The sequence below is a fragment of the Rattus rattus genome, chromosome 12 (assembly GCF_011064425.1).
Source record: "Rattus rattus isolate New Zealand chromosome 12, Rrattus_CSIRO_v1, whole genome shotgun sequence".
In the NCBI taxonomy this organism is placed as follows: Eukaryota; Metazoa; Chordata; class Mammalia; order Rodentia; family Muridae; genus Rattus; species Rattus rattus.
The window spans coordinates 58,294,514-58,321,328 of NC_046165.1; the positions used below are offsets into that span (position 1 = coordinate 58,294,514).

Here is a 26,815-nt window from a genome sequence, read left to right on the forward strand (position 1 = left end):
CTTTTTACTGGACAGACGTTTGTTGCTTCCAGTTTGGGGGACTGGAAGTCCATGATTGAAGGCCACTTCTAACAAGGGCCTTCCTGCTGTTTCTTGGCATAGCAGAAGACACCATGTGGTTGAGAGAAAACACAGATGAGAACAGAGAGGCAAACTCTCCCTTCTATCAGGAGCCCTTATTTGTTAACTTGTTTACAAGGTCAGTGCCTCCATGATCTGCAAACCACCCCAACTCCCAATGCTGTTGTCCTGGAATTCAAATTCCTGACACATGAGCCTTACAGTGGGGCCACACTCAAGCCTTAACAGGACTTCACAAAAGAACCCTAGCAAAGGGTTCCCCAATCAAGAAGATACATGCAACCTTATTCGTCCATTAGATCCAAGAGGCCAAGGTGATCAATCACAGTAGACCACAGCAAAAGAGTTCCGAGGGACTGAGAAAGTCATTTTGCAAATGCACCCTGGTAAGACTGAGGTAAATAGGAAAACACCAACACCTACTTAAGAAACAAAACTAAGAATAAGTCCAAAGCTTCACTGGTCTGAGAAGACAGGCTTAGGGCTGTGGAGGAGGAAGGAGCATTCATCTTGTGTCTATAGGGTTATGCTTCTGGGACTTTGATTATTCATCTTCTCTCTTAGCTCATTCATTTCCTTTAACCTTCCGCTGTGTCATTCAAGCTGTCATCCTAACCAAGCTTGATCAATGGGCACAAACGATCCCGTACACCTGGAGCTCAGGGTAGCCCCACTGTCCTTCGATGTTTCCAGACCTGTCACCATAGTGCTCAGATGGAAACAAGTTCCGAGGGTTTGGAGCCAGCTCTGTATTTCTAAGCCTAAGAAGTGTCAGCAGCCATCACAAATGCCAGCCAAGAAAAATCGGTGGGTGGTTGAAAATTGGATGTCATTGGCAGACTGCGTGACAGTTTGAACCCAGTGCTCTGGGGTTTGGCATCTGGTTACAGCCAGGCCTGCGGATGAGGCTGAGACCAGAGTAAAACTGTCTGCATCTGTGCCTCTGGCTTTAGGAACAGCCAAGAAAAGAGCAGTGGGCGATGCCAAGGTTTGGCTCCCTGGGGCTCTTCAGCAGAACCTCTCTGATCCAGGCCTGAGGATGGGGCTCATTGCAAGTGTTGTCCTCACAGGAGGAGGACTTCATCCGGCCCAGTAGTCGAGAAGAGGCCCAGCAGCTCTGGGAGGCAGAGAAGATCAAGATGAGGCAGGTCCTAGACAGACAGCAGAAGCAAATGGTGGAAGATTCCCAGTGGCTGAGGCGGGAGGAAAGATGCTTGGTGAGTAGCTCCTTCTGTTCCCTCCCGCTAGAGTGGGTGCCTCCCGTGCATAGCCATTCCTAATCTGGAATCTGAGTCCTTTGCTTTGTTCACCTCTGCAGGACCCGATGGTTTATATGAACGACAAGTCCCCACTGGTAAGTCACAAGGAAAGGCCTCTCAGAGCCACAGCCTGAAAGAGCCTCATTTACTCAGGACTCATATGCCAGACCCCGGGTCTGCCTGTCTCTGCCCTTTAGGCTGACCCCATGCATCTCTTCACCTGAAAGCCCACGAGAGTCAGATTGTTAGTGCTGGGCCTCTAGAAAGGTCAGCTGGGGCCACAAGCTCTTGGGTCCCCTCAGTCATGGCTGCAATATCTAAACCAGAAGTGGGTGGGCCATGAGAAGAATAAGATGTTCCCTGGAGGCAGAGTAGTGACTCTTTTTCCTTCCTTTCCTTACAGACCCCAGAGAAGGAGGCCGGCTACAGTGAGTGCTTCCTTGGGGCAGTTTCTGCCTGGGGTGTGTTGGGGGTGTGGTGCCATCGAAGCTCACTGTCCTGCGCAGGGGTTGTCTTTGATTTTAAGGAAGAAAAAGTACCACCTGCCTGGTTTTGTCCTGAATGTGTAGAGTCTTTTGGATTTTAGAAGGAGCCTCCCCTTCAGTCTGCCCAGCCCCACTACTCTCCACCCACGCGGCCCTTTCTACTCTTCAGACATCTTTGAATCTTCTTTCCTCTTTATCTTCCATCTTCATTTCTTAAGCGAACCTGGAACACTCTCCCTGTTTCTGGCTTCTGAGCTAATGATCTCATTCTCCAGATAAGAATCGAGACCGGGGCTGTAGGCGTCTGCCTTGGACAAGCTTCCGTGTGGTGAGATCAGAGGCGAGCTTAATGCTTGCGTCTCTGCTCGCTCTTACAGCGGCTCCCGGGTGTTCTGAGCCATGGCTCGTCAGAGTCGAGTTGATAGTAGGAAAGAATCATCTTCGGTCTTAAAGTTTACCCTCCCCCCCCACACCCAAGCTGCCACTGTGCCATGGTGGGCTCCACAGACTGCCACCTGCAGACTGTGGGACTCTTTCCCATGGATGTACAAAGCCAGTATCGCTGTTCCTCGAAAACTTGCTCATCTTGGAGGAAGCACACCAAGGCGCTGAGTTCCCACACTTGCTACATTCATGCAGCCCTGCCTTGGCTTTTTTCTTTCTATGCCATGGACAGATCTTGTCCCTGGCTACTGGGAAAGCAGGAAGACTAAGATCCAAAGCAGGAAGACTGAGATCCTATTTCCTTGGTCATCTTCCCAGAATTTGGGGGTTACACTCTTGGGATCTCCTGATGGTAGAGATGGGGCACTGGCTTGATTATGAGAAGGTAGAAAAAGATAGACCAGGTACTGAGACCTTCACCTACTCTCTGTTCTTCCTATTACAGCGGAGTTCACAGGGCCCCCACAGAAGCCACCACGGCTCGGTGCACAGGTATGTATTGGAGATATGACCATCAACAACCATAGACCTGCGATGTTCAGAGGCCCTCAGAGATAGTCCAGTCCACTGTCATTATTGTCGCGATGAGTCCCAGAGAGCATATGCACCTTGTCTGAGGCCTCATAGCTAATTCAGAACAAAATGGTAGGCGAGCCAGGCTTTTATCTCCTGGGTCTCTTCCCTGACTAGGAATCTAGTCTAGAAACCTTTCCCTGAAAGGTCTCATGGGTTCAGTCTAAGATTGGGGTAGGCGTCTTCTTCCTGAGCCTTCCCTCAGATACCAACATCCTGCTGTCCACTGGTTTCTTGGTTTTACAATGTGCGTTCTTAGTATCAGCTTCACACAAAAGTCACTGAGGAAATGTTAAGGAGACGTGCACTCCAGGTCCAGATGACGTCTACACTGGGCTGGTTTGATAGCACACTAATAGTTTGTTTGGGTCTCCCAGTTGAAGGACCATGATTCCAGAGGCAGACGGAGTGGCTCTACCCCTAGGGCAGAGTGCTATTGTTGCAAAGCCTCTTTCCTGTGTGTTCCCAGGAATGAATAACAGATGTAAAGGGTCCTCCTGGCTCCCATGAGTCACTAGCCATCCACCCCTCTCTTTCAGTCCATTCAGCCTACAGCCAACTTGGACAGGACTGATGACCTCGTGTACCACAATGTCATGACCCTGGTGGAGGCCGTGCTGGAACTCAAGAACAAGCTCAGCCAGCTGCCTCCCGAGGAGTATGTGGTGGTGGTGAAGGTGACTGACATGGCCAGAGTGGGTCAGGGAGGTCGGGGCTTCCTATACTGACCCTGGAAGGAAACCACTATGTCCCTCTCTCAGTGACAAGCCCTGTAGACCCCAGGGGAGCAAGGGAACCCTAGGGAGTCCAACCCCAGGCAGCCTCAGAGGGCAGATGCCATCCCAGAGTGCAGTCCCAGGAGGGGCAGCTTTTCACAAAGCAGGTGGAATAGCCGCTGCCTTGCTCCTGCTCTCTTAGAACGTGGGGCTGAACCTGCGGAAGCTCATCGGTAGCGTGGACGACCTCCTACCCTCCTTGCCAGCATCTTCTAGAACAGAGGTGAGTGTCCTCATTCTTGGCCATGCCTGCTGTGCCCCCGCACCCCATCCATGGCTGTAATTTCCACCAGAGCCATCTGGGCAGCCTTAATTCTCCCAACAAATGTCTCTGCAGAGCACCGGAGCATCGCAGGGCTGAGCCTGCTCTGGGACCCTGTAAAAAAAATCCCAGTCTAGGTCTCAAATAGTCTCAATAGGTATATGCAAGTAAATGCACACCTTCTCCCCCACCCCCACCGTACTATCCCTTACTTGGTAACCCTCTGCATTTAGATATCTTACTGAGATAACAAGCTATTGCTGAAGTCAAGGGGGAGCCCTGGTGCTCTGGTGGAATGATGCGCAGTGATGTCCCAAAAAGCTGTGACCCTCATGCAGAGCACCTTACATGGCAAAAGGAATTTTATTGAGCTGATAAGTTAAGGGTGCAAGCAGGAGAGGTGCTAATGGAGTATCCAGGGGCAAGTGGTCAGAGTCAGAGACAAGGGACTGTGAGGGCAGTGCTTAAGTCAGAGGGACGCCTCTGCTAGAAGGTAAGAAGAGGTAAACTCAGAGCTGGGAAAAAGAAGGAACAGACTTTCCCCTGGACTCATTAACAGGGACACAGCTCTGTGGATGCCCTTAGCCCACTGTGGGACGTATTTCAGAAGTCTGACCTCCAGGACTGTTGTAGAATGAACACGCAAAGTTTACACTGCTATGTTCCCGTGGCCATGGCAAACAGATGTTTCTTGTCTGGAAAATCCAGTGCGTAAACGCCCTGCCTCCCAGTGGTCATCTGTGTGGCACATGCTGTCATGTGATCTGTACTGCCTGTGGTTGCCCAAGGGCAGAGCTGGCTACCTTCTGGGTGACAGCAATGCCCTACTAAGGAGTCCCAGCTTGGCAGGTGCCACCGGAGGACTGAGACTGCTCCTGAAGATCTGGACAGCTCACTGGGTGAATTTCCCAGTGCAGATCTGATGGAAGGGTTTGGCAAGACCAATTGATTTACTCGTTCAATGCCTTATACAGTACCTTTAGTGCTATGTTTTCATCACTAGCAATGCAATGGTTAAATAGATATGGGATCTGATCTCTGGACTTGACCACAGACAGCTAAAGAATTACTTACTTGAGGAAAATGTCCAAAGGAAAGGAAAGATTTATTTTGGCTCCATACTTTGAAGGTGCAGTCCATTGCGGTAGGGAAAGCATGGTGGAAGGGGTGTGAGGTGACTGTTCACATTGCATCTACAGCTAGGAAGTGGGAAGATGATAAACACTTTATCCTATTGGCTCATCCCAAGACCTCAGCCCATGGAGTGCTGTCGCCACATTTAGGGCGGGTCTTTGCACCTCAGTTTATCCTATCTGGAAACTCCCTTACGCACACGCCCAGTGGTTTGTTTCCATGGCCACTCTGAATGCCATCAGTGTGACTTATCAAAATCACCCATCAAAAAAGGTGAATGGGGTTGACCTCTGGTCAGAAAGCAGGCATTGCTGCTGTGAAAGAGGCCACTGGGATGCCTGCTGCATCCATCTCTGGGGACCAGCTCCAGTCTGTGCAGAGGGGTGAATTCAGCCCAGGCTTGAGATTAGTTTGCCCCCAGGGAACTTCTGATGTCTTAGCCAATGCTCCCTCCACCCCCATCTATTACTCATTCAGACTTTCCTGTGTGCTTGCCCATCAGATTGAAGGGACCCAGAAACTGCTCAACAAAGACCTGGCAGAGCTCATCAACAAGATGAGGTTGGCTCAGCAGAACGCTGTGACATCCCTGAGTGAGGACTGCAAGCGGCAGATGCTCACAGCATCCCATACCCTGGCTGTGGATGCCAAGAACCTCCTGGATGCTGTAGACCAAGCCAAGGTTGTGGCTAATCTGGCCCACCCGCCTGCAGAGTGATCAAGGGAGGGACCACCTGCCTGCATCTTCTGCCCCAACCTTTCCTGCCTTGCCTTTGGTTATTGGTCTTCTAGGGAAAGCTGAGAAGAGTCCTCCCCTTACCACTTTGCACGACCCCCCTTCCCCAACCCACCCCAGACTGTGCTACTTGGGCTACATCTGGACAGAAAGGACTCTGGGCACAGACACGGGGTGGGGTGACATAGTTCATAGGGGTACTTCTGCCAGCCATTCCCTCCTACCCCAGCCTGGGTTGCTGGAGCATCATTGGGGTCATAACTGTACCCCTACCAGCCAAGATGGCTTTCTGCATGGACATTTGAGAGCCAGTATTTCTCTGTCCTCTTTAGCCCTCAGGGACCCCTGATACAGAGGGGACAGAGAGGGGTTTTATTTGTAGAGAAGCTGGTGAGATGAGAGCTGGGCATGGCTCTCTTGTACAGTGTACATTGGAATTTATTTAATGTGAGTTTGGCCTGGACAGACAGCCATGGGCCACAGTCCAGGAACAAGCTAATCCAGCCACAGGGAAGAAGCAGAGTCAGGGGTCAGAACGGGACCTCACGTCCTCCCTGCGTTTCTCTTCTCCCTCTTTCCTCCTCCCCTCTTTTCTTAGTCCTCCTTTTTCTCTTCCCCCTTTTCACATCTGTTCCTTTCCTCTCTCACATTTGTGGAGAACATCCATTTACTTTTTCTCTTTTTGATCTGTGGTTGAATTAAAATCATTAGCATTCGCTTTGTGGTTAGCTTGACTGTGCCGTTCATTTGATCTGATCTCTGTGGGAGAAAGCAGACCTGAAACCACAGCCCTGGAAGAATCAGCTACAGACCTGTCCAGTACAGAACAGGAGCCGACTGATGACAATGAGAAATGTGTGGTGGCCTCATGCCCTCCGCCCCATGTGGGCAGTGGTGACACCTCATCTAAAGGCAGCTCTCCAGGAAGACACTGAGTAGTTCCCTCTGTAGGGCATTCCACTCTTGACTGTCCTTGAGCCTCCTAGGTTCTGGAGGGGACTAGATGATGCCAGTGACAGCTGAGGTGGCTGGCATGAAGGCATGACACTCTTGACAGTAGCCATTTCAGCTTTATTTTGACATTTCACTCACATGCAAGGGGGTGGGAGGTGTAGATAATCCAGCAAGCATCTCCCCATCAGGAAATTATGTCTTGGGGCTTGGAATACAGAGGGGAGGTACAGACTGCATTCAGTGGAGAAAGGGGAAGCCCAGGGAGAGCTGAAACTGAGTAGGGTCTCATGAGAACTGGTAGCAAGGAGCCTGGGTAAGGCCTCTGGCAAGCAGGTCCCCTAGGTCTGTCAAGATGCTGTGTATGGGGTTCAGAAGGACAGCACCCTAAAACAGAGAACAAACTTGCCCTACTTTGCTTCCTACCTTGGTCTCTATATCCATTCATGACCCTGAATCCCATTGCTGTTAACCTCGGGGTCTAATTCCTTAGGGACTGGAGAATGTTCTAAAAGGCCCAATTCCCTGGGCTCCTATGCAGTGAAGGGTCATGGAATATCACAAGTACAAGAACAAGCTGCACAAAGCAGTTCACAGCAGGTTAGCCGCCTGATGGGGCCCCCGGAAGGCTGGGGAAGAAACCTCCCCCAAAGCTTTAGTATTGTGTAGCACTTCTGGAGCCTAAAGCAACCTGGTCGATTTCTTTCTGCTACTCAGGATGAAAGGTCCAGGTTCTGAGCTCTCTCACCCTGCACGGGGCTGAGTGAGAATAATAAAAGCAGAGACCCTGACCTGAAGGAGTACACAGTTGAAAGAGCTTGAAGCAAAGTTCTCAGTTCTGTGCAAGGCATGCTGACAGAGCAGGGAACTGGGGACCAGGGCCTATGGATAGCAAGAAGGATGCCAACATTGGAGACTGCCTTCTTACTTTGTCCTCTTGGTGATTTGAAGGTGGCCCTGACCACTTACAGCAATTGCTGTACTTCTTTTTCTGTAGCATAGACAAGGAGACATGATGCTGAGGGGAACTTGGAGGCTCTAAAGTGCCTTTGGATGAATAATGGCCCAATCTCTTGTACCCAATGCTGCTGTTCTTCTGCCCCAAGCATCCACCATGGCATCTGGATCAGTGGTTCTCAACCTTCCTAATGCTATGACCCTTTACAGCTCCTCATCTTGTGGTGACCCCAACCATAAAATTATTTTCGTTTCTACCATGTAACAGTAATTTTGATACTGTTATGAACTGTAGTGTGAACATCTGACATGCAGTATATCTGATATGTGACCCCAGTAAAAAGAGTTGTTCCCCTTCCAGAAGGGTTGCAACCCATGACATGGATTGAGAACCACTGTTCTAGAACTTTCTTTGTGCCCCACTTCCACTGGAAGTAGCCCTATTCCTCTGATATTTCCCACAAAGCACATAAAGACAGGTTCAGAGCAGACTCTGAGCTTCTTCCTAGGCCTGGATTAAAAATACCCCAACCTTCCTCCCAGCCTCCCCACTCCAGTTGGCTATCCTCTGTGACACTTCTGAATTCACAGTGTTATGCAGAACTCTTCCACACGAGGCACCTTCCCCCACGCCACCCCCATTGTCCCCTGGTGCCCATCTTTGGACCAGTGTTCTATTTCCCTTGGCCCTGGTCTGACTCCTCCATCCCTTTGTTTGACCCTGTTGCTCTGTCAGGAATATCTTGTTCTTCCCCCCATGTCACCACCATGTTGTCACCTTCTGCAAAGCAGCCTTCACCCCTTCTAGTTCCTCAGCATCCCTGAATAGATGTCTTGTTGAGTGGTCTCAGTGCTTGTCACAACAATGGTACCATAAACAACGAGGATATAGAGTCCAGGTTAGGTCAAGAGCCTCGTAGAAACATCGCGGGCAGATGGTATTAAGTCAAAAGAGTATTCTAGAGATGGCTCCATTCACAGAAGACTAGAAGATAGTTGCGAAGGCCACCTTGGAGCCAACATGAAGGACATGAAGTTAGATCATTCCAGCCAGGAATGGAGGAAGGAAGAGTCCGATGGTCCCCAGGAAGCAGACGATAATGAACAGCCAGAGGAATATCCGGTCTACCACCATGGCCACATACTTCCAGTCTTCCTTCACCTGAAGTTAGAAATGAGCTAACAGTGACAGGAGCCAGGCTTTGGGAAGAGGAACTGTCCCTCCACATCTAGCCCCACCGAAGGCAGCAGTCACCAGACCACAGAAGGCTTGTGAAGCCAAGGTTATCCCACACTTAGAGATGGATGGAGTGAGAAACAGGCTTAACTCAGGACTGATGCGTCCCTGGGAATCCCACTGTGTCTTTCCCTATTTCCACATACTGCCGGGTTCAGGAGTCCAGAGGGACATGAGGAGACGCTAGGACTACCAAGAGGGCATGGCCTTCAAAATCAGGAAAATCTAACTGGAGCTCACAGCAGTCAGATAGCTGCCCAATAAGGTGCTGTCCCATGCTACCTTCCCACACACCTGAAGGGGGCAGAAAGAGGCAGGTTGTAGCCCAGGGCAAGTCAATGTGGAAGAGCTGGGCTTTGCATTACTTCAGCTCATAGGCCAACCCAGAAGATCTAAATTCTTAGACATTTCCAAATTAATGATCAATGTTCTTATCTACTCAGTAAGACCATCCCACAATAACCACAGACCTTTCACTCCTTTGGTTGGTAAGGGGACGATCAGGTTCTGAACACTAAGTACTTGCTATGTGCACTGGGGAGGGGAGCCCACCCTGATTCAGTTGATAATCTGCAGGGCTTGCAAGTGAATAGGGAAAGTCACAGAATGCCCAGAGCCCAGATGGAGGAGACCCTCTACCACAGGGTAATGTAGAGGCCCAGCGATGCACAAAGTTGATACATTTGTACCTGGATTTCTGTCCTTGCACAGAGCAGTCTTTCTATCTACCTGCCCTGCCCCCACCTTCCCATAGAAAAGCTTCTCAGCGAAAACCAAAGCAGATGGAGAATAGTATCTGAGCTCCCCAATTTCTGCTCATCCTCTCCTACTTAAGTTGAACAGAGTGGGATAGACCCTGTGGTATGCTGCCATCGGCCAGGAAGTGACCAAAGAACTTCTAGCTAGTGTTTCTCTCTCATGATTGAGTCCAGATTCCTTGGACATGACTGAGGGAAACTGGTCCTTACAAGAAGAGAAGGAGTTACCCAAGGGGATACTCTGGGACGGGCTGGGATTTTTCCCTGATAAATTGGCAGGATCACCCATGGAGGGGCCCTTCCCAACTCACCGAAGAGTCAGCATCCTCAGACCTCAAATGGTCAGCAATGTAGTGTACACCTTCTAGTGCTTTCTGTATTTGAGGTGACAGCAGAATCTCGCTAGCCTGGGATGGAGTCTTGGTCTCAGGCTCCGAGGCTCTCAGATGCAGGCCACCATGGCCATAGAGGACACCCATCGAAGAGTCTGGAAGGCCTGCACACACACATATGTTTTCATCTTCTTCTTCCTCCTCTTCCTCTGTCTCCTCCCTTTCTCCAGCATCCATGTTAGTCTCTAGCCAATGGTATGAGGGGCTGAGCTTCAGATCCGGGGAGCCATGGAGCTCCATAGGTGGCAGGGGCCGGTTCATCATCAGCCACCTGGGCACCCGGCCTAGCAGGGCTACCCTTACCCAGTTGGGCATGTTGTGGGTGCTGGGGGAGCGGTGGTGTACATTGAGCACGAAGACTGTGATAACGATAGAGAGGGTGACAAAGATCATGGTGAAGAGCAGGTACTCGCCGATGAGTGGGATGACCAGCGAGGTGGACGGGATGATCTCCGTGATGAGCAGCAGGAAGACGGTGAGAGATAGCAGCACCGAGATGCACAGCGTGATCTTCTCTCCACACTCGGAAGGCAGGTAGAACACGAGCACAGTGAGGCAGGAGATGAGCAGGCATGGGATGATGAGGTTGATGGTATAGAACAGCGGCAGCCGGCGGATCACAAAGTAGTAGGTGACATCGGGGTAGATCTCCGCGCAGCAGTCGTACTTCTTACTGTTATAGGTTCCGGTGGCATTGATAATGGCCCACTCGCCACTCTCCCAGTAGTCCTTCAGGTCCACTGTCCTCTCCATCTGCTCCAGATCGATCTTGGCCTTGTCATATGTCCAGGAGCCAAACTTCATCTTGCAGTTCTGCTGGTCGAAGGGGAAGAAGGTCACATCGATGCTGCAGGAGCTCTTGTAGATGGCTGGGGGCACCCAGTGCACAGTGCCCGTGAAGAACAGGTGAGCCTTGGTCATGTGGGTCACCGCAAACTCCCCATCTGCACTGGGAAGAGGAGACAAGCTGGGGTCCTGCGTGCCTGCCTCCTCCATGAAGCAGGGCAACTGGGTAAACAAAATCACTATTGACTAGCTAAGTAGGGCCGTCTGTGCAAGAGTGTGGATCTCTCCTGCAGACAGATGTATCTGTTGTATCTTCAAATACCATTGTTTTAATTGCAAAAGTAAATTTTTTAAATAAACTAAAAAATCATTATTGCCATTTTGATGTTATAATTACGTATCTGACTGCAAAAAAACCTTATACCTTAATTATACATATTTTTTTTTTTTTTTTTTTTTTTTTTTTTTTTTTTTTTTGGAGCTGGGGACCTAACCCAGGGCCTTGCGCTTGCATAGGCAAGTGCTCTACCACTGAGCCAAATCCCCAACCCCTAATTTTACATATTTTGAATCATGAAACATTTATAATCTGATCCTCTGGTTTTATCCATTTAGTATGGTGAAGTTTTTGTGGGTTTTGTTGTTGTTTTATGAGATAGATCTTACTATGTAGCCCTACCTGGCCCCCAACTTGCTGGCTGTATTTGAATTTGTAATCCTCCTGCCTCAATATCTTGAATTCTGGTATAACCAGTATACTTTACCATACCTGAGTAGAGTAACATCTTCTGAGTGTTTTGATCCCCCCTTTGATACTATGGAAACTCAGCTCCAGAAGGGGAAGATCCTAGATTTTGTATCCAGATCTTCTTTTCCTTTCCAGAAGAGACTAACATTTTGGCTGCAGAGGAAACGCCCTGTAGCTAGTTAGCATAGTATTGGGGGCCAGTTTCATCTACCAGGGCCTGTACCTGAGGGATGTAAGATGTGGTCCCTGCCCTTGGGGAACTACATGGAAATGAGATGAATTCACATGACATCACCATGCAACTGGGCATTTTGGAATGCTTCTGAGACCAGGAGGGACCTCTGCTTGGGCTCAACAGGATTATTGTGAAAGCTTCCATTTAATTAGGCCTTGACCTGGGAGATGGAGACAAGGGCATAAAAACAGAGGACACACAGGAACAAGGAAGAGATCGGCAGGCAGGACTCCAGAGAACTCTGAGTCCTCTTGTGGTAGAAATACAGTCTAGTCTTAAAACTCCACCAACATTCCTACATTCAAACAAACCTATAGTGATAATTTTGGTCATCTCACATAACTACCACTAGATGGCAACAGGCTCCCATTTGGGGAAAGAGACCACGTGATTGACCTTTTGCCTATTAACCTGGAGGAGGGTGTACTCCACACACCCTTTAAGTCCCTCCAGCAGTTTGAATTAACCTTTGTCCTGCCAGAAGAACTTGTTGCAATCAGACATCAGCAACCAGCCGTCTTATCGACAATCTTAAAACTCAGGCATGTCTGTTGCTGGGACTTTGTTTCTGATCTGTCAGACAGAAGCAGAAACTAGAAGGCTCCTAGGTGTCTGCTCAGGGCACAGAGATGGAGCATGGGGGCTCGGGGACATATGACTCCTGCTGCAGCAAACAGCAGGTGTTTAAGGCTTAGACCACCAGGGGGTTGACTGTGCTATCCAAAATTATGTCACCCCTCCCCCTCCACCAAGAATCTTCCGTGACTATTCATACCTCAAGAAGGTAGCAGTGACCCCCCAGAGACCTGCTTTAGAAAGTGTGTTAGCAAGAGACACTGCCATCATTTAAGTATTAACACCTGGACTTCTCCGTGAAACCTTACCCAAGCCAAAAGGAAAGAATAAGTTTTAGTTTCTTTTATTAGAAATTGTGTGTGTGTGTGTGTGTGTGTGTGTGTGTGTGTGTGTGTGTGTGTTACAGGCACATGTCGGAAGGTGATGCCAATGCACATGAGTGTGTGACTGTGTGTATATATGGATGCATGTTTGTGTCCATATGAAAGAGAGAAAAAGAAAGCAAGAGAGAAAGAGAGAGAGAGAGAGAGAGAGAGAGAGAGAGAGAGAGAGAGCGCTCTGGCACACGCTCTGGTGAATATGTGTGTGTATGTGTATGATGTGTGCACACGTGTGGGGAGTGATTGTGCACATTTGAGTGTGTATAGGCCTAAGGTTGCCACCAAGTGTCTTCCCTTGATCATCTTTATTTCTTGAGATAGGTTCTCAAGAACCTTAGTCTTGTCGTTTTGGCTAAACTGACTGGCCCGTGAGCTCCTAGGATCTCTTGTCTCCCCTACCTCCAGTAAGTTATCGCTCTCTCTCTCTCACACACACACACACACACACACACACACACACACACACAGAGAGAGAGAGAGAGAGAGAGAGAGAGAGAGAGAGAGAGAGAGAGAGAGAGCACCTTTCCCAGCTTTTATGTGACTTCTGAGGATTCAAACTCAGATTTTCTTGCTTGCACAGCAAGAGTTCTTACTCACTGAGCGTCCTCCCCACCCAAAATCCACTTTAATTAATAAATGGTTTCTTACTTGTTGTAGAGGACAATGTCTGGGATCCAGATCATCTCTGAAGGGACGCGCAGGGAGGTGACATTGCCAAACTCAGCCGGGTCCCAGCGCAGCTTGTAGTCATTCCATTCCTGCTTAGGGGAGTGGTCATATCAGGGCACTGTCTCGCTGGCTGGGGGACCTCAAGATGATCTGAAATGAGCTGTGGGACTCATAGGACCCCTGAGTCCCTCTCCTAGCCCCACAGAATCCAAAGAGTCTGTGATGCCAGGAAAAGGCTCTGGCATGGGACTCAGGCAAACCATTTCTGATAATCAGTTTTGCTCTTGTCAGGAGGGGCTGGAAATCCCAGGATGCCCGCACCAGCACACTTGTCCCTCTAGCTGTATCTCTGGCCCTTGTTCAGATGCTTCCTACCTTCTGAGTCTGCTCTTTAGTCATTCATTCTCCATGCAGGGCCTGCCAGAGATAACCAATGAAGCCGGGACCTTCAAACTATGCCTGGAGTCCAGGCGTTCCAGCAGGAAGAAAATATTCTAGGTCCCAACTATGCTTCCACCAGAACAGGTCCAAGTGGGTTTTAAAACCAGATTTTGTTTGTTTTGATAGTATTTATTTATTTGTTTAATGGGGTTTTGTATAACACAAGCTGACCTTAAATGTTTGCTCCTCAGCCCCTACTCCCAACCTCTGGAATTGAGTTCATGAGCCCCCATGCCCAGTTTATGAGGTGCTGGGGAATTGAACTCAGGCAAGCACCATATGAACCTGAGCTTTACCCTTTAGTCTCCAATACAGAACTCTTATTCTCGCTCTAGTCCACCTTTCAGGATTTCAGGTTTATACAACATTTGGAGACACTTACACCAAATATGGGCATCTGAATGTCATAGGCCTAAGACAGACGAGTCATCCCCTTTGTGGATGAGGAGAATGGGGCTCCCGGAGGGTTAATAACTTCTCCAGCACCTCAGGCCAGTCCCGGGCAGCAACAGAAGGCCTAGCTCCACCATAATGCTCTTTCCTCTCCTCCTCCACAAGCCCTGGCATGAGTGACCAGGACTATTGTGGTGATCTAGAATCTAGGTCTGCCACTCCACCCCTGCCATGACATGACCTCATGCCTTTCAAAGCTTCGTCTTCACTCTGGTTCCCATTGGTTCATCCATAGAGATGAGGCTCAGAACCTCCAATGACTCCAGAGTGAACAATGTCAGAAGTGATTGGCTCAGAGCGGCCCCTGACCCAAGCAGCTAATTTAGATGCAGCAATCACACATCCAGGACCCAGTGAGTCAGGGGTTGTGTGTAAGAGAGCCACAGTGACCTATTTGGATTGCTCTGAAATGTCATCATCTTGGTCTTTGTGGGTTTCTGTCTGCTAGCCTCTTAGTCAGGACCAGTTGGGTATCCAAGGGGCCAGAGTAGGAAGCTGAGAGCAGGGGCTAGCTTCCCTCTTGCCATTCTCCTGGTGTCTCCACTTTAAAGCTTGGGGTTATCTGGGCTGATAGGATGGGTAAGGTCAGATTCTAGCTCTACTTAAACCTTAGTCCCTGAGCTTCCCAACAGGGGCCCATCCCAGAGCTCCACACACTCTACAGCTCTCCTTCCATGGAGAGATGGTATCCTTGTCTCTTCCTGACTTCAGATCCTTTATTGCCTGAGCCTGTAGGATAAAGGATGGAGGATGGACCACCATAGGTCCATGAATGACTATCAGCTTCTACTTTTTGTCTCTTGGGACCCTCACTTGGGGAGATTTGAACCACCAAGTGAGAATCCATCAAATCTCCTGCCAGAGAGACCCTAGGGAAGGAACCTAAGAGCGTGCCTGGAGGATCGCAGCCTTTCAGAATCTTCCAGAGCTTTCCAAATACCCATGTAAAAGACATACATGTAAGGCAGTGGTTCTCAACCTTCCTAATGCTGTAGTTCCTTGATACAGTTCCTCATGTTGTGGTGACCCTCAACCATAAAATTATTTCCTTGCTATTTCACAACTGTAATTTTGCTACTGGTATGGGTATAATGTAAATATTTTTGGAGATAGAGGTTTGCCAATGGGCCATGACCCACAGCTTGAGAACTGCTGATGTAAGTAAGGGAAGCCATTTTAGACAGCAGCAGACTAACCATAGCTGGCCAGGTACCACCAAGTACCTTAGTCACCATTTGAAGCAGAGAAAGTCACCTGACCACCAGGTCACAGATGCATAGTGTGGTAAACGGGTCATTGCTCTACGCCTGTGAGCTCCTGGGTTGTTTGTCAGATAGCACAGACTCTAAGCCACACAGAGAAGGAGCTGGGTACACCGAATGAGCCCTTGTCCTGTGAGCTGTTCTGTAAACCTGGGACTATGAGGTGCTTGCTTCCAGAAAGGTGTCCCTTGGTGCTGTGGGTGAAAACAACAGTCGAGTAAGAGAACCAGCCCCGGGGAGAGCAGCCAGCAGTACCGCAGCTGCTTCACACCTTAGGCGACTACTGATCAGGACCCATGAATTTAGCATCTTGCTGTTCAATAATGAGGGTCCTAGAAGGGGCTGGGGCAGTGTCTACCAGCTCCTACTAGGGAAAGTTTACCTGCTTTAGCCAGACATTGGTGGTCATCATTTGATTCTTCTCATCCTGTTGTAGCAGAGAGAGAAAGTAAAAGCTGTTGGGGTGACTGATGAACCAGCCCAGAAGACAGAGTGTATAGGAAATACTTTGGGGATCTATTCACAGGACACCCAAGCCCAGCTGCCCCTCCTGTCACCAGCACTCAGATTCCATAGGGTCACTTGGATCACAGAGAAGGGGGGTTGAACATGTGTTTCAGAAAGCTGTCTTTTGACAACTTATGCTCAAGGTGTGGGAATGAAGGCACCTTGGCAAACTAATGAGGTAGGTAGCTGCATGCTGTGACCAGGGTGGGCTTTGAGGGCTGGTGGGAGAAGGGCTTAGTTGAATCCAGGGAGGACCAAGGGAAGGATCTGTGGGCTGGGGGTGCTGATCAAGAGAACACAGCATGAAAGGTCAGGCCCACCACATCTATGAGCTGAGCAATGGATAATCCAAAACGCACGATGACCACATCGGAAGTGTTGGGCACTGGCCGTGCCCAGCGATTGTAGCCTCCAAACAGGTGTTTGAACAGGCGGTCCTCAGCATGGGTGTGTGAGCCTTGCTGGGTCAACACTGTGGGATACAGACAGAAAAGGAAAAAAAAGAGTCTGCGTTCAACATCGTGTGGCCTCAGTACAGGGATGTACGTAGGAAGCCCATCTCAAACCCCATTGAGGATTCCATAGATCAATGAAGATCGGTGCTTAACCAATATGCCACTCTGTTTACACAATAACACACAGGGCAAACAGTAAACACTCCTGGTGTCTTCCTGATTTTAAAGTCAGGGAATGAGGGTTGCCACAGCTGAGCTTTCTTGCTCAGACCTAGAAACCAGTCTCAGCCAGAACCAGAACGCCTCGAGCAGTATAGGGTGGGGATGGGAGATGGCTGAGAGAGGCTTCACCCACTGCTATGAACCTGGCTGATAGTGAGATTTTTTTCCCCCTTTCCATCCACTTTTACAGCAAGCTACTGGTGCCCACGAGAACATCTCCCACGCAGGGTACCACCCTGAGTTCTTAAATCACCAGCTGTGACCAGTTCTCTTCAGCTGTGCAAAGCTCTGCAAAACTGTCTGCTGGAATTTATCATGTCCTTTCCACTGTGCTTTGCATAATAGCTTCTTCACTCAGGGGCCCTGCTGTCTGAGCAGGCAAAGAACTACCTTACAAAAAAAAAAAAAAAAAAAATCCCAGCAACCATTGGGATAGAAGATACTGCAATGACCATAGCTACTGTGTGTACCCACCTATCCGCCCTCACCTGTGTGCTGTGTGAAGCTTCCTCCATCCCCACAGTAAGCTGGAGTGGTCTAGGATGCTGTTTGCATTTGGAGATCAGGAATACTAAAACTTGGGACTTTCCAAGGCAACAAAGCTGCTAATACTAGAGTCGAAATGCCCTTTCATCTTCACCCTGTGGTACTGGCCACACAGCCAATGACCTTAAGTGTCCCGGGTACTCTTGAGAATGAAGTGAGCTGGCCTTCAGGAGAGTCCATGATGTGGCCTGTGGTAGTGGTGTCACCCACTCACCTGCTGGCACCAGAAGGAGACGCCAGAGGTAAAGATGTGTCCAGAACTGGAGAGCAGAATGGGAAAGGGTCATGGCTTCAGAGGGTCCTGGGTTCCCTTGGACTACCAAGAGCTGGCTTCTTTGAGGCACTGTCTCTCTGCAACTGCATAAGCAAGGAGAGGACACTTAGGGTCAAGCAATGTGGCATGCAGTGTGTTTGTCTTTCACACTCCATAATGGTTTGGACACTGAGCCAATGGCTGTCAATAGGCCTGCCTAGCTTAGGGGTCCCCTTGGCTGCTCAGCTTTATGGAGACAGACTTCTCCTTTTCTCCAGAGCCACTGGATTGTTAGTTACTTAACTAACAAGCTGCCATGACTGACCTTCACAGAGGAAGGTGATAGCCTTCCTGCCACAGTAGCCTCAACTCTTCATCTATAAAGTAGGGCTAACCACATTGGACAAGGTGGTCAGCAGAAGGATTTGGCTACTAGTGACAGTGACCCAAAGATGCAGGTAAGCAAATGTGATTGGTGTTGAGCAATGGAGTGACGGGCAGTGTATCTAAACAGTGGGGTTCAGTGAACGAATCGAGCACTAACAACACTTACGATTGATGGGGTGAACTTCAAAAACAAGCTATGTGAGAGAGGCCAGCCACATATTGCAAGAGTCCATTGACAGATGACCTCTGGAACTTGCTGGCCACTCAGCCAAACCTAGTCATTTGAGCCCTAGTCCCAGTGAGAGGTCCTGTCTCAAAAGTAAAGATAACACCTAATGAACATCTGAGACTGGCCCCTGAATATATGTGCACACAAGTGCACCCACACACACATGCACCTGCACACACACACACACACACACACACACACACACACACACACACACAGTTTATGTATACAAATGTCCATGTGTGGTACCCTGTGTACATAGACTCGAGATAGAACACTGGCTCTTAGCACAGACATCATGTTCCTTTTGACAGTAATGAGAATGTTCTGAGACGTTTTAGAATGGTGATAGGCGCACAGCATTTCTAAGGCCCTAAATGACACTCATAGCTAAATATTGTGTGTTCTTAATCATGGCTTCACAAATATGTGTGAGAAGATGCTTTGAACACAGAAGCGGCCACATCCAGGCAGGAATCAGGAGTCACCATTGCTACCAGTGCAGCTGTGAAGTTTCTTTCCTATGATCCTCGTCCTTTGGTCTATCCTGTCCTGTCCCAAATGACCAGCCGAGAGTCTAGAGCCACCAGCGGCTGCTGTCTCTCCTCCAAACTGTCACTGTTCTGCACTGTGCTCCTTACCCCATCCAGTCTGCAAACGTGACTTTGAGTCCGGGCCATGTCATTAACAGCACGTGAGAATTCAGCTTATCTATAGGGTAACTATGACCTCCCAGAACGGGTACATAGTCCAGTGGCGTCATAGGCGTCTGTGTGTGAGCTCCAGAACACTAAAGAGGGGGGCCAGGCACCGGGCTGCTATGTGGAGGTCAGTGCACTGTGACCCAATGGGAACACATAGTGACTTGTCTGTGCCAAGTAGAGAAAGAGTGAATGGGGTAACACGTCAACATGCTTCAATTTATGGGACATATTTACTACTATAATTCACAGCTCCAGGGTATATTTGGGGGAAACCAAGAGATTTCAATTCAGAGACTCATGAAAATTTAAGATTTTCAGCCATAGCCATAGCCCCCCACAACCCCTCACCACAACATTCAATCTCTCCATCCAGCCAGATCTTGCATGCACATTCTCCTCTGGGGTCTAGCAATAGAGAGACCACCCAGTCCCAACTGATACATTTACGATGGAACTCCTGCACCTGAACTAAGGCTTGGGAATCGCTTGACAGGAGGTGGGAAGATCCACAGCCAGAGGAACAGAGAGTTTGCTGGGAGATTGTGTCTCCTAGAAATGTCAGAAGCTACACCCAAGTCTCATCTACATGAGCTGAGCAAGGATGAATGTTGTAGTCAGGGTTTCTATTCCTGCCCAAATATTATGACCAAAAAACAAGTTGGGGAGGAAAGGGTTTATTCAGCTTACACTTCCACATTGCTGTTTCATCACCAAAGGAAGTCAGGACTGGAACTCAAGCAGGTCAGGAAGCAGGAGCTGATGCAGAGGCCATGGAGGGATGCTGCTTACTGGCTTGCTTCCCCTGGCTTGCTTGGCTTGCTTTCTTACAGAACCCAGGACCACCAGCCCAGGGATGGCACCACCCACAATGGGCTGGGTCCTCCCACCTTGACCACTAATTGAGAAAATGCCTTACAACTGGGTCTCAATGGAGGCATTTCCTCAAGGGAGGCTCCTTTCTTGAGGTAACTCCAGCTTCTGTCAAGTTGATACACAACACCAGGCAGTACAATGACAATGGCAGATGTACAAACATGGAAGGGAAGCTCTCCAGCACGAAGAACTACTGTCAGCTAAGGAAGGCTGAGAGCTGAAGAAATGGCCTTCCTCAGGAGAACGCACACCAATTAGTTCTCTAGTACCAAATGCTCATCCTGGGAACATACATAAAAGTATCATTATATACAGCTTAGGAAGGTTATATTTACGTATATAGGAATATATTATATATTTTATTTAATATATAATATATATGGATAATCTTTTAAAAGATGCCAGGAATTTGATAAAGAGCAAGGGGGGATGGATGTGTGTGGGAGGGTCTGGGGTGTGTTTGTGACTGGGACGGGGGGGGGAGAAAGCAGAAACTATGTAATTACACTATAGTCTCAAAAAAGTCTTTTTTAAAAATTGAGATTTTCATTCATCGCCTGTTCTCTTGGAGGACTATCACCCTGGCCACCTTTGTACCCGTGTACACCTACACGCAGCCTGGCTGCACCTTTCTCTGCCTTGCCTTGGTTCTTACAGAGGTGACTGGCTTTGTCCTGATCCCTCCCCACATGTCCCAGGAAACTAGTTAAAAAGCTAGTGATTTCCAGGCGGTGTCAGCTCGGGAAGGGTCTTCCAGAACAGCGCCCCCTACAGGGGGTAACAGGAAGACCTGCCTTGGGAGTCAGCCTTCATTGTTGGCACCATGCTCAGCTGCCTCTGGAGAAGCCGCAGCCTCATGCTGGGCCTGCTTCCCTAACCCCAGCTCCTCCACGTGAACGGGAAAACGATCAGGGTCAGCATGTTCTTTTATTTTTCTTCTGCGTGCCTGCAGTCACCTGTTGTCTCTAGGGTCTAGATTAGTGGCATTTTTAACTTTTTAAATGATATTTATTGGTTATTTGTGAATTTCACATCATGCACCCCAATCCCACTCATTTCTCTATCCTTCCGTACCTGCCTTCCACCCTGGCAACCTCGCCCCACCACGAAAGAAAAGAAAAAAGAAAAAGAAAAAATCTCATTGTGGAAGCTGCACTGTGTCACAATGTGTCCCACAGTGTACCCTTTTGTCCACACTTGTTTGCTCGCAAATGTACATTGCAATGAGTCATTGATCTGGTCCAAGGTCTCTGGCTGCTGCTACCCTAGCAATACTGGAACCTCACTGGGACTCCTCTTGAATATCCTGTTGTTGCCCTGTGTCTTGGAGATCCTGTAGTTTTGGATCTATAGGACCCCTTCACATGCTCTAGTGGTTCATGGATGAGGTAGATATTGGGGTGGGCTAAGTCACAGCCCTGGATCTGGGCCTGAGAGGTATCTGAGCTGGTCAGTCTGCCACACCAGGTTTTCTATCCCTGCCTGGCCTAGGTCACCAATGCCTCCACCAGCAGGGGCAGAGCCAGCTCTCCCGCTCTCATGACTTCAGGGCGGGCTCACCTGCCATCTCCACAATCAGTGCCAGCTCTGCTTTGCTACCCAGGGGAGGTGAAGGGCCTGCTCCCCCAAATGTTGCAGCTGGTGAGGGACAGGGACAGTTCTTCCCCTCTAATGGCCTCAGAGCCAGCTCTCTTGCCTGCCATAGGAAGCAAGGCAGAGGAGAAGGCATCCCTCCCTCGCCCAGAGGCTTTTAAAAACTTTTTGACACTTTTCTACATCTCTACATTTTCTAAATTCCCTACCATAAGCATAATATCGAAAAGTCTTTTTAGTATGCAACGACATCCACCGTGTGTTTTATGTGTCCTCCTCCAGCCTCACAGGTGCGGCTTCACTCCAAATTCACATGGCACTCGGATTCCAGTCTGCCATCTGAGTGGATATAAGCAATCAGAGGGAATTGTGTGATGGGAGGAATAACCTATGTCCCGAGAGACATAATAAAGAAAGCATTGTCAGTGCTGTCAGTGGAGACTATAGAGCCTTACAAAGGGAGACCCTGACGAGAATGAACCTTGAGCACGCTATGCTAGTTGAAATAAGATAGACACAAAAGGACAAACATTGTGTGACTCCCATTCTAGGAAGAGGCACCTGGAGTCATCAGATTTCCAGAGACAGAACTTAGAGTCGGATGGGGATGAGGAGGTATTATTTAAAGTGTTGAGTGTCTACTCAGGAGGACGCCATGGTTCTGGAGTCTGAGATGGTGGCAGGACACCATGTTGCTGTGTTTGCTGGCTGTAGGCTGAGGGCCTGGAACATGGCACTACCTGTATTTTATCACAATAGTAATAATATACCAGAGTCCATCTGTAATCTCACTGGATTTAACACATCTGAACTCTCGTATGCCACCAAAACTGGGGCAAAGGGGGCAGAAGTTCCAAGAGGAGCAGAGTCCTGCTGAGAACACCCTCCTTAGGATGAGGACTCAGAAGCCCTGTTGTAAACTCGCTTCTTGAAATGAAGACCATGTTCCCTGCTCACCCTGAGTCTCCTGCAAAAAGTGTCTTGGCAGAACGAGCCTATGGGGAAGACCAAGGCTTGGCAAATGTGAGAGGGGAAGGAGCTGTCATAATCTCATTACTAATTTATGTGTAATTTGTGTGTGTGTGTGTGTGTGTGTGTGTGTGTGTGTGTGTGTGTGTGTGTGTGTGTGTGTGTGAAATGTGGAGGCCCCAAGTTGAATCTGGGTGTCTTCTTCAATCAATCCCCACTTTATTTATAGAGGCAAGGTCTCTCACTGTACCTGAAGCTCGCCAAATCCAGTTGGTCTAATTATCCAGCTTGCCCTTGGCGACCCCATATCTCTGCCTCTGACCTGTGGGATTATAAGCAGCCCCCACACCTGCCCCGCTTTTACCTGCTTTCTGAACTCCAGTGCGCACACTTGTGGGCCAAGCTCTTTATCCATCAACCCACCTCCCCAGATCCCCCGTTACCTATTCTTTATTCATTCCTTTCCCCTACCCCATCCTTCGCCAAGGCCAACAATGTGTGCGGTAAGTAACAGATGGAGATTGAAGTCACTTGGATGACAATTGTGCACATAAAATAATAGATAATTGAAAAAAATAAAAAACCGCAGTTCCTTAGATCCAGCAAGAAGACACACTGTTTTGTTCTTATGCTGGGAAGCAGGCTGGGTACGAACCATCCCAGGCTCTGTCTCATGTTAACATGGCTTCCCAAGAACAATTCCGATTACTATCCCTCAGGTTTACACAGAACATTGGTACCCTGGTGATCCAACATGAGGACTTACATCGCCCCTGGGAAGGCCTGGAGGGGAAGAACTATCTCCTGTGTGTAGTGCTGCTTGGAGAAGCTGACAAATCTATCTAGTTCATAGAGCATAGAAATGACAAATCTGGGTCAAACTCAAGCCCCTGCTTCTAAATTTTATGATGGTAGCATTGTCAACCACATGGATGACTGTGCAGGAGCTCACTCAGCCAGTACACGGCAGCATTTTAGAAACACAGACGCTGGCCAAGCCACTGTCAAGACTGGGGTCTGTGAGAGCCAAGGTGTTCATCAACCCAAGCTGGCTCATGGGTCCAAAGTTCTAGAATGTTCCTCTGCATGCAGGCCACTGACTCCTCCTTTTAACTGATACCATGGCTGCAGATTCCAAGGTTACGTGAGTGTTATCACAAGGATTAACTCCTTATTAATGAGGGCAGGGATGCAGGCACGCTGAAGTTGTGTTGTTTAGAGATCCAGGAAAAGATGTCTGTTAAGGGCTGTCTAGAGCAATGTGCAAATGAGATGCCATTGGCTCCAGAGGCTGTGTTTGAGTTGTCTCCAACCTTTTGTAATTAGCCTACTGTGATCATTTCATTAATTTGTCACCGGAAACTCAAGAAGAAATTGTTCCACGTAATCAGCAGTAATTAGAGTAACCTTCCACCACTAGTTACAAAGATTTAAAGTGAAAGGCTCTGGACTCTGAGTCCCAGCATCAGAGGATTAGCAGTTCTGGGATAAGAATGCTGGTGGAGTGATGCCATTATTTGTTAAGACTGGGTTAATGACATCTATACAAACAAACACACAAACAAAAACTGTTCCACATGTAAAGGGCTCATGTGTGAACGTTCCCACTAGAGTGATGCTTACCAGGGTCCAGCACACCCACACAGGTCCAGCACGTGTTATGACCTCGCTTATCTACCTAGATTCGAATCCCCTGAAACTGGTATAACTCAGACCCTCTACCCTGTCCACCCTCCTACTGCAGCTGCTTTTTAGCTGCTTGCTTATCAGACACACTCTGCCCTTTCTCGAAGCACTGCCTCTTGCCCCCAACATGCTTAGATTTCCCCCTCCTGACTGCCCCCAGAAACCCCTCACGCCACAGCACCCCACAGACAACCGCAGTTCTCCACCAAAGAGACCCCCTTGTTAGAGGAAATGAAGCCAATGCTAGTTCTTCATCTTTCTAAGTAACACTCACTAACATGCTCCAGGGATGGGGCGCTCACACTCTGCTTCCATGGCTACTCTGCTCAGTGCCTTGCTCACCACAGGAGAGTAACCTCTCAAGGTCGGGTGCCATCTTGAAGGTCATGTGCCTTCACGAGGGGAGGCAGTACTTTGTCTAACTCCAACCTCGAGCCACACAAGCCATGGAGGACTTGCTAACTTTCATGTCAGTAAAGCCCACCGCTGTCTGTTAGCCTAATTCATGTAAGTGTGTAGAATACTGAATGAAGGGATAAATGAACAAGAGGATGGGAGCTATTAGGACACAAAAGTGAACACTACTACAAGACAGAAGTCTCCACAGCCACTGGGACGTGGTGCTTTCACAACGTTCTGAGCGGGTCCAGCAGGGTCAACCAGGAGCAAGTGACTTCCAGCATTCTGACAGGACCGTTTCCTAAGTGCTCAAAGTTGCTAACTTCCTTCTGAGCTCACACCCAGTCTCCCCAGTGTGCTGAGCACCTCTTCCTAGTCTAAGCCTCAGGAACAAACAACTTGCTTACTTACTTGTCATAGAAGAAGACAGGCCCCCCAAGGGATGCAGAGAACCAACCGGCTGGAGACCTGGGGTGGCTGACGAGGGTCCCTCGGAAGCAGTGACAGGTGCAGAACGGAGCTCAGTTGCTTCAGCTCATGGTTGCCCAGTCACAGAACCTGCAAGGTTTGGGAGGCACTGTTGGGATGAGGGATTCGGGCTAGCTTCCTGGAGATAGGTGATCCGAGTTCAACAGAGTGCTCAGTTTTCCTGGGGCTGGTCAGCTCCAGGAGACATCTGAGGCTTCACGTAGGTGCCACTGAAGAGGCTATCTTGGAGAGCCACCAGCACCACGGCTTCCGCAGACTGCTCTCATGTGCTGTGCCTCTCTCTCTCTCTCTCTCTCTCTCTCTCTCTCTCTCTCCTCTCTCCCTCCCCCTCTCTCTGTCACACACACACACACACACACACACACACGGAGACACACACACAGACACAGACACACACACACACTGGAAGGAGGAGGAGTCTACCATTATTCTTCCCTTTGTGCCCAGCACAGACAGATGCGGCTCTGGCTTCTGTTCAGCCAATTACTATGATGGCTTGCTCCCGGCTCTGAAGGACCCTAGGCTCCAGGGCTGTCACCTGGAGTGTCTCTGGATCCATGAACACACCCCAGATGAGGTCCTCTAGGATTGTAGGGTCTGTCATAACGATGCACAGTTGCCAGCAAAATGTGAGTGAGCTGTGGAACACCCACCTGACAGCTGCCTCTGTTCCTTCTCACCTGGAAGATCTCTGCCCCAACTCCAACCACTGTCTGGGGGTGCCAGGCTCTCCCGCCTGCTTTGGCTTCAGGGCTGTCTTCTTACCCTCCTTGCACATGACTTCAATTTCTACCTCCTAGAGATATCAGATTGTCATGCTCTAAATCTACAAGCTGACCTCCGGTACCTTTACAGTTTGTGGATTATCACAGCCAGGTTCGTGCAGCTGGTTGCCTGTGATCTCCATGGCACCACCCGCACTTAGAGACCCCAGGCTTTCTCAGGCTCTGATCGCTTCTTCCTTACTGCCCTTTCCCCCCCCGGCCCCTTCCATTCCAGTAACTCCAAGCTCTGCCTCCCCATTGAGCTACTTACTCTCAAGGCTTTCTGACTTCCATGGACCAGGGCTGCTGCGTTTTGATTTTCCAGTTCTGCTGGGGCATGGATTTGTGACCTCAGGCAACTCTCAAAAGCTGTCTGTGCCTCAGTTTCCTCACCAGTGAAAGGAGGGTGTGAACGATGGTGACGACCCATAGGCTTTCCTTGAGGAGCCCGTGAGTTGGCATGGGCACTGTGAATTGCTTCAGACGGCAAGTGTCTGTGATGTTTGTACAAACACAAACATCTGCATGCTCTACATTCATTGTTGCACATCCAAGTGCTAAAATGAGGAAACACACATCTTCTCATTGATCATGTAATTTATAATGTTACCATAACATTCTTGGCATATGCAAACATGAAGCTAGCTGCAGGCATTCTTCACCGGGAAACTGGAAGATGGGAAGGAAGAATCAGAGGAAGAAAAGAGGGAGAGATAGAGGGAGGAGAAAGGAGGAGGGAGGGGAAGGGAGGAGGGAAAATGTATCAGATTATATCTGTCAAGATGCTTGGCTATCAGCAATAGAAACAACTATCATTTAAGTAAAGTAGAAGATAAAGCCACTGGGCAGCTTGCAGCAGCACTTACAAAACTGGAGGGCCTGCTGGGAGGCCAGGTAGGCACAAAGGAGGTGTCAACTCCACTTCAGCCCAGAGCAGCCCTGCTGCCCGTGTGGGAGGTCCCCCCTGCAGAGCCAGGCACCAGAACTCAAGCATCACTGCTATCTCAGCTGTCCCTGGAGCGTTTGCTGCTGCTGCTGCTGCTGCTGCTGCTGCTGCAATCAATTCTCCTCCCTCCCTAGTTATTCATGTCACTAGCTCCTCATACAAAGGTCAGGATAAACGCATCTGATTAACTCCAGTCTC

At 49.1% G+C, this 26,815-nt stretch overlaps 2 protein-coding genes across 2 annotated transcripts in view; one reads left to right on the forward strand and one right to left on the reverse strand.

Annotated features, from left to right (window-relative positions):
• The window catches only part of Ptk2b (protein tyrosine kinase 2 beta), a 119,888-nt gene extending 113,410 nt beyond the window's left edge, over positions 1–6,478 (forward strand). The window contains exons 25-31 of the mRNA XM_032918138.1: positions 1,152–1,298; positions 1,400–1,435; positions 1,744–1,768; positions 2,715–2,761; positions 3,382–3,519; positions 3,761–3,841; positions 5,517–6,478. Of these exons, the coding sequence (XP_032774029.1) occupies positions 1,152–1,298; positions 1,400–1,435; positions 1,744–1,768; positions 2,715–2,761; positions 3,382–3,519; positions 3,761–3,841; positions 5,517–5,732 (690 nt within the window). The 3' untranslated portion in view covers positions 5,733–6,478. The remainder of the gene's footprint in view (positions 1–1,151; positions 1,299–1,399; positions 1,436–1,743; positions 1,769–2,714; positions 2,762–3,381; positions 3,520–3,760; positions 3,842–5,516) is intronic.
• A 1,747-nt stretch (positions 6,479–8,225) lies between these two features.
• Positions 8,226–25,063, reverse strand: Chrna2 (cholinergic receptor nicotinic alpha 2 subunit). Its single transcript, XM_032918137.1, has 7 exons — positions 24,830–25,063; positions 17,540–17,682; positions 16,423–16,574; positions 15,978–16,022; positions 13,419–13,528; positions 9,965–10,994; positions 8,226–8,820 (listed from the first exon to the last, which is right to left on the reverse strand). Exons 2-7 carry the CDS (start codon positions 17,610–17,612, stop codon positions 8,695–8,697), a joined length of 1,536 nt encoding a protein of 511 aa, XP_032774028.1. The 5' UTR covers positions 17,613–17,682; positions 24,830–25,063; the 3' UTR covers positions 8,226–8,694.
• Positions 25,064–26,815: the final 1,752 nt, after the last annotated feature.

Excerpts from the sequence above, each read along its gene's own strand:
- Chrna2 (XM_032918137.1), bottom strand. The coding sequence starts at position 17,612 with ATGACCCTTTCCCATTCTGCTCTCCAGTTCTGGACACATCTTTACCTC. Across the intron at positions 16,023-16,422 it reads TTGCTCAGCTCATAGATGTG|GATGAGAAGAATCAAATGAT; the intron begins GTGGGCCTGACC and ends CTGCTACAACAG. Across the intron at positions 10,995-13,418 it reads GACATTGTCCTCTACAACAA|TGCAGATGGGGAGTTTGCGG; the intron begins GTAAGAAACCAT and ends TCCTCTTCCCAG.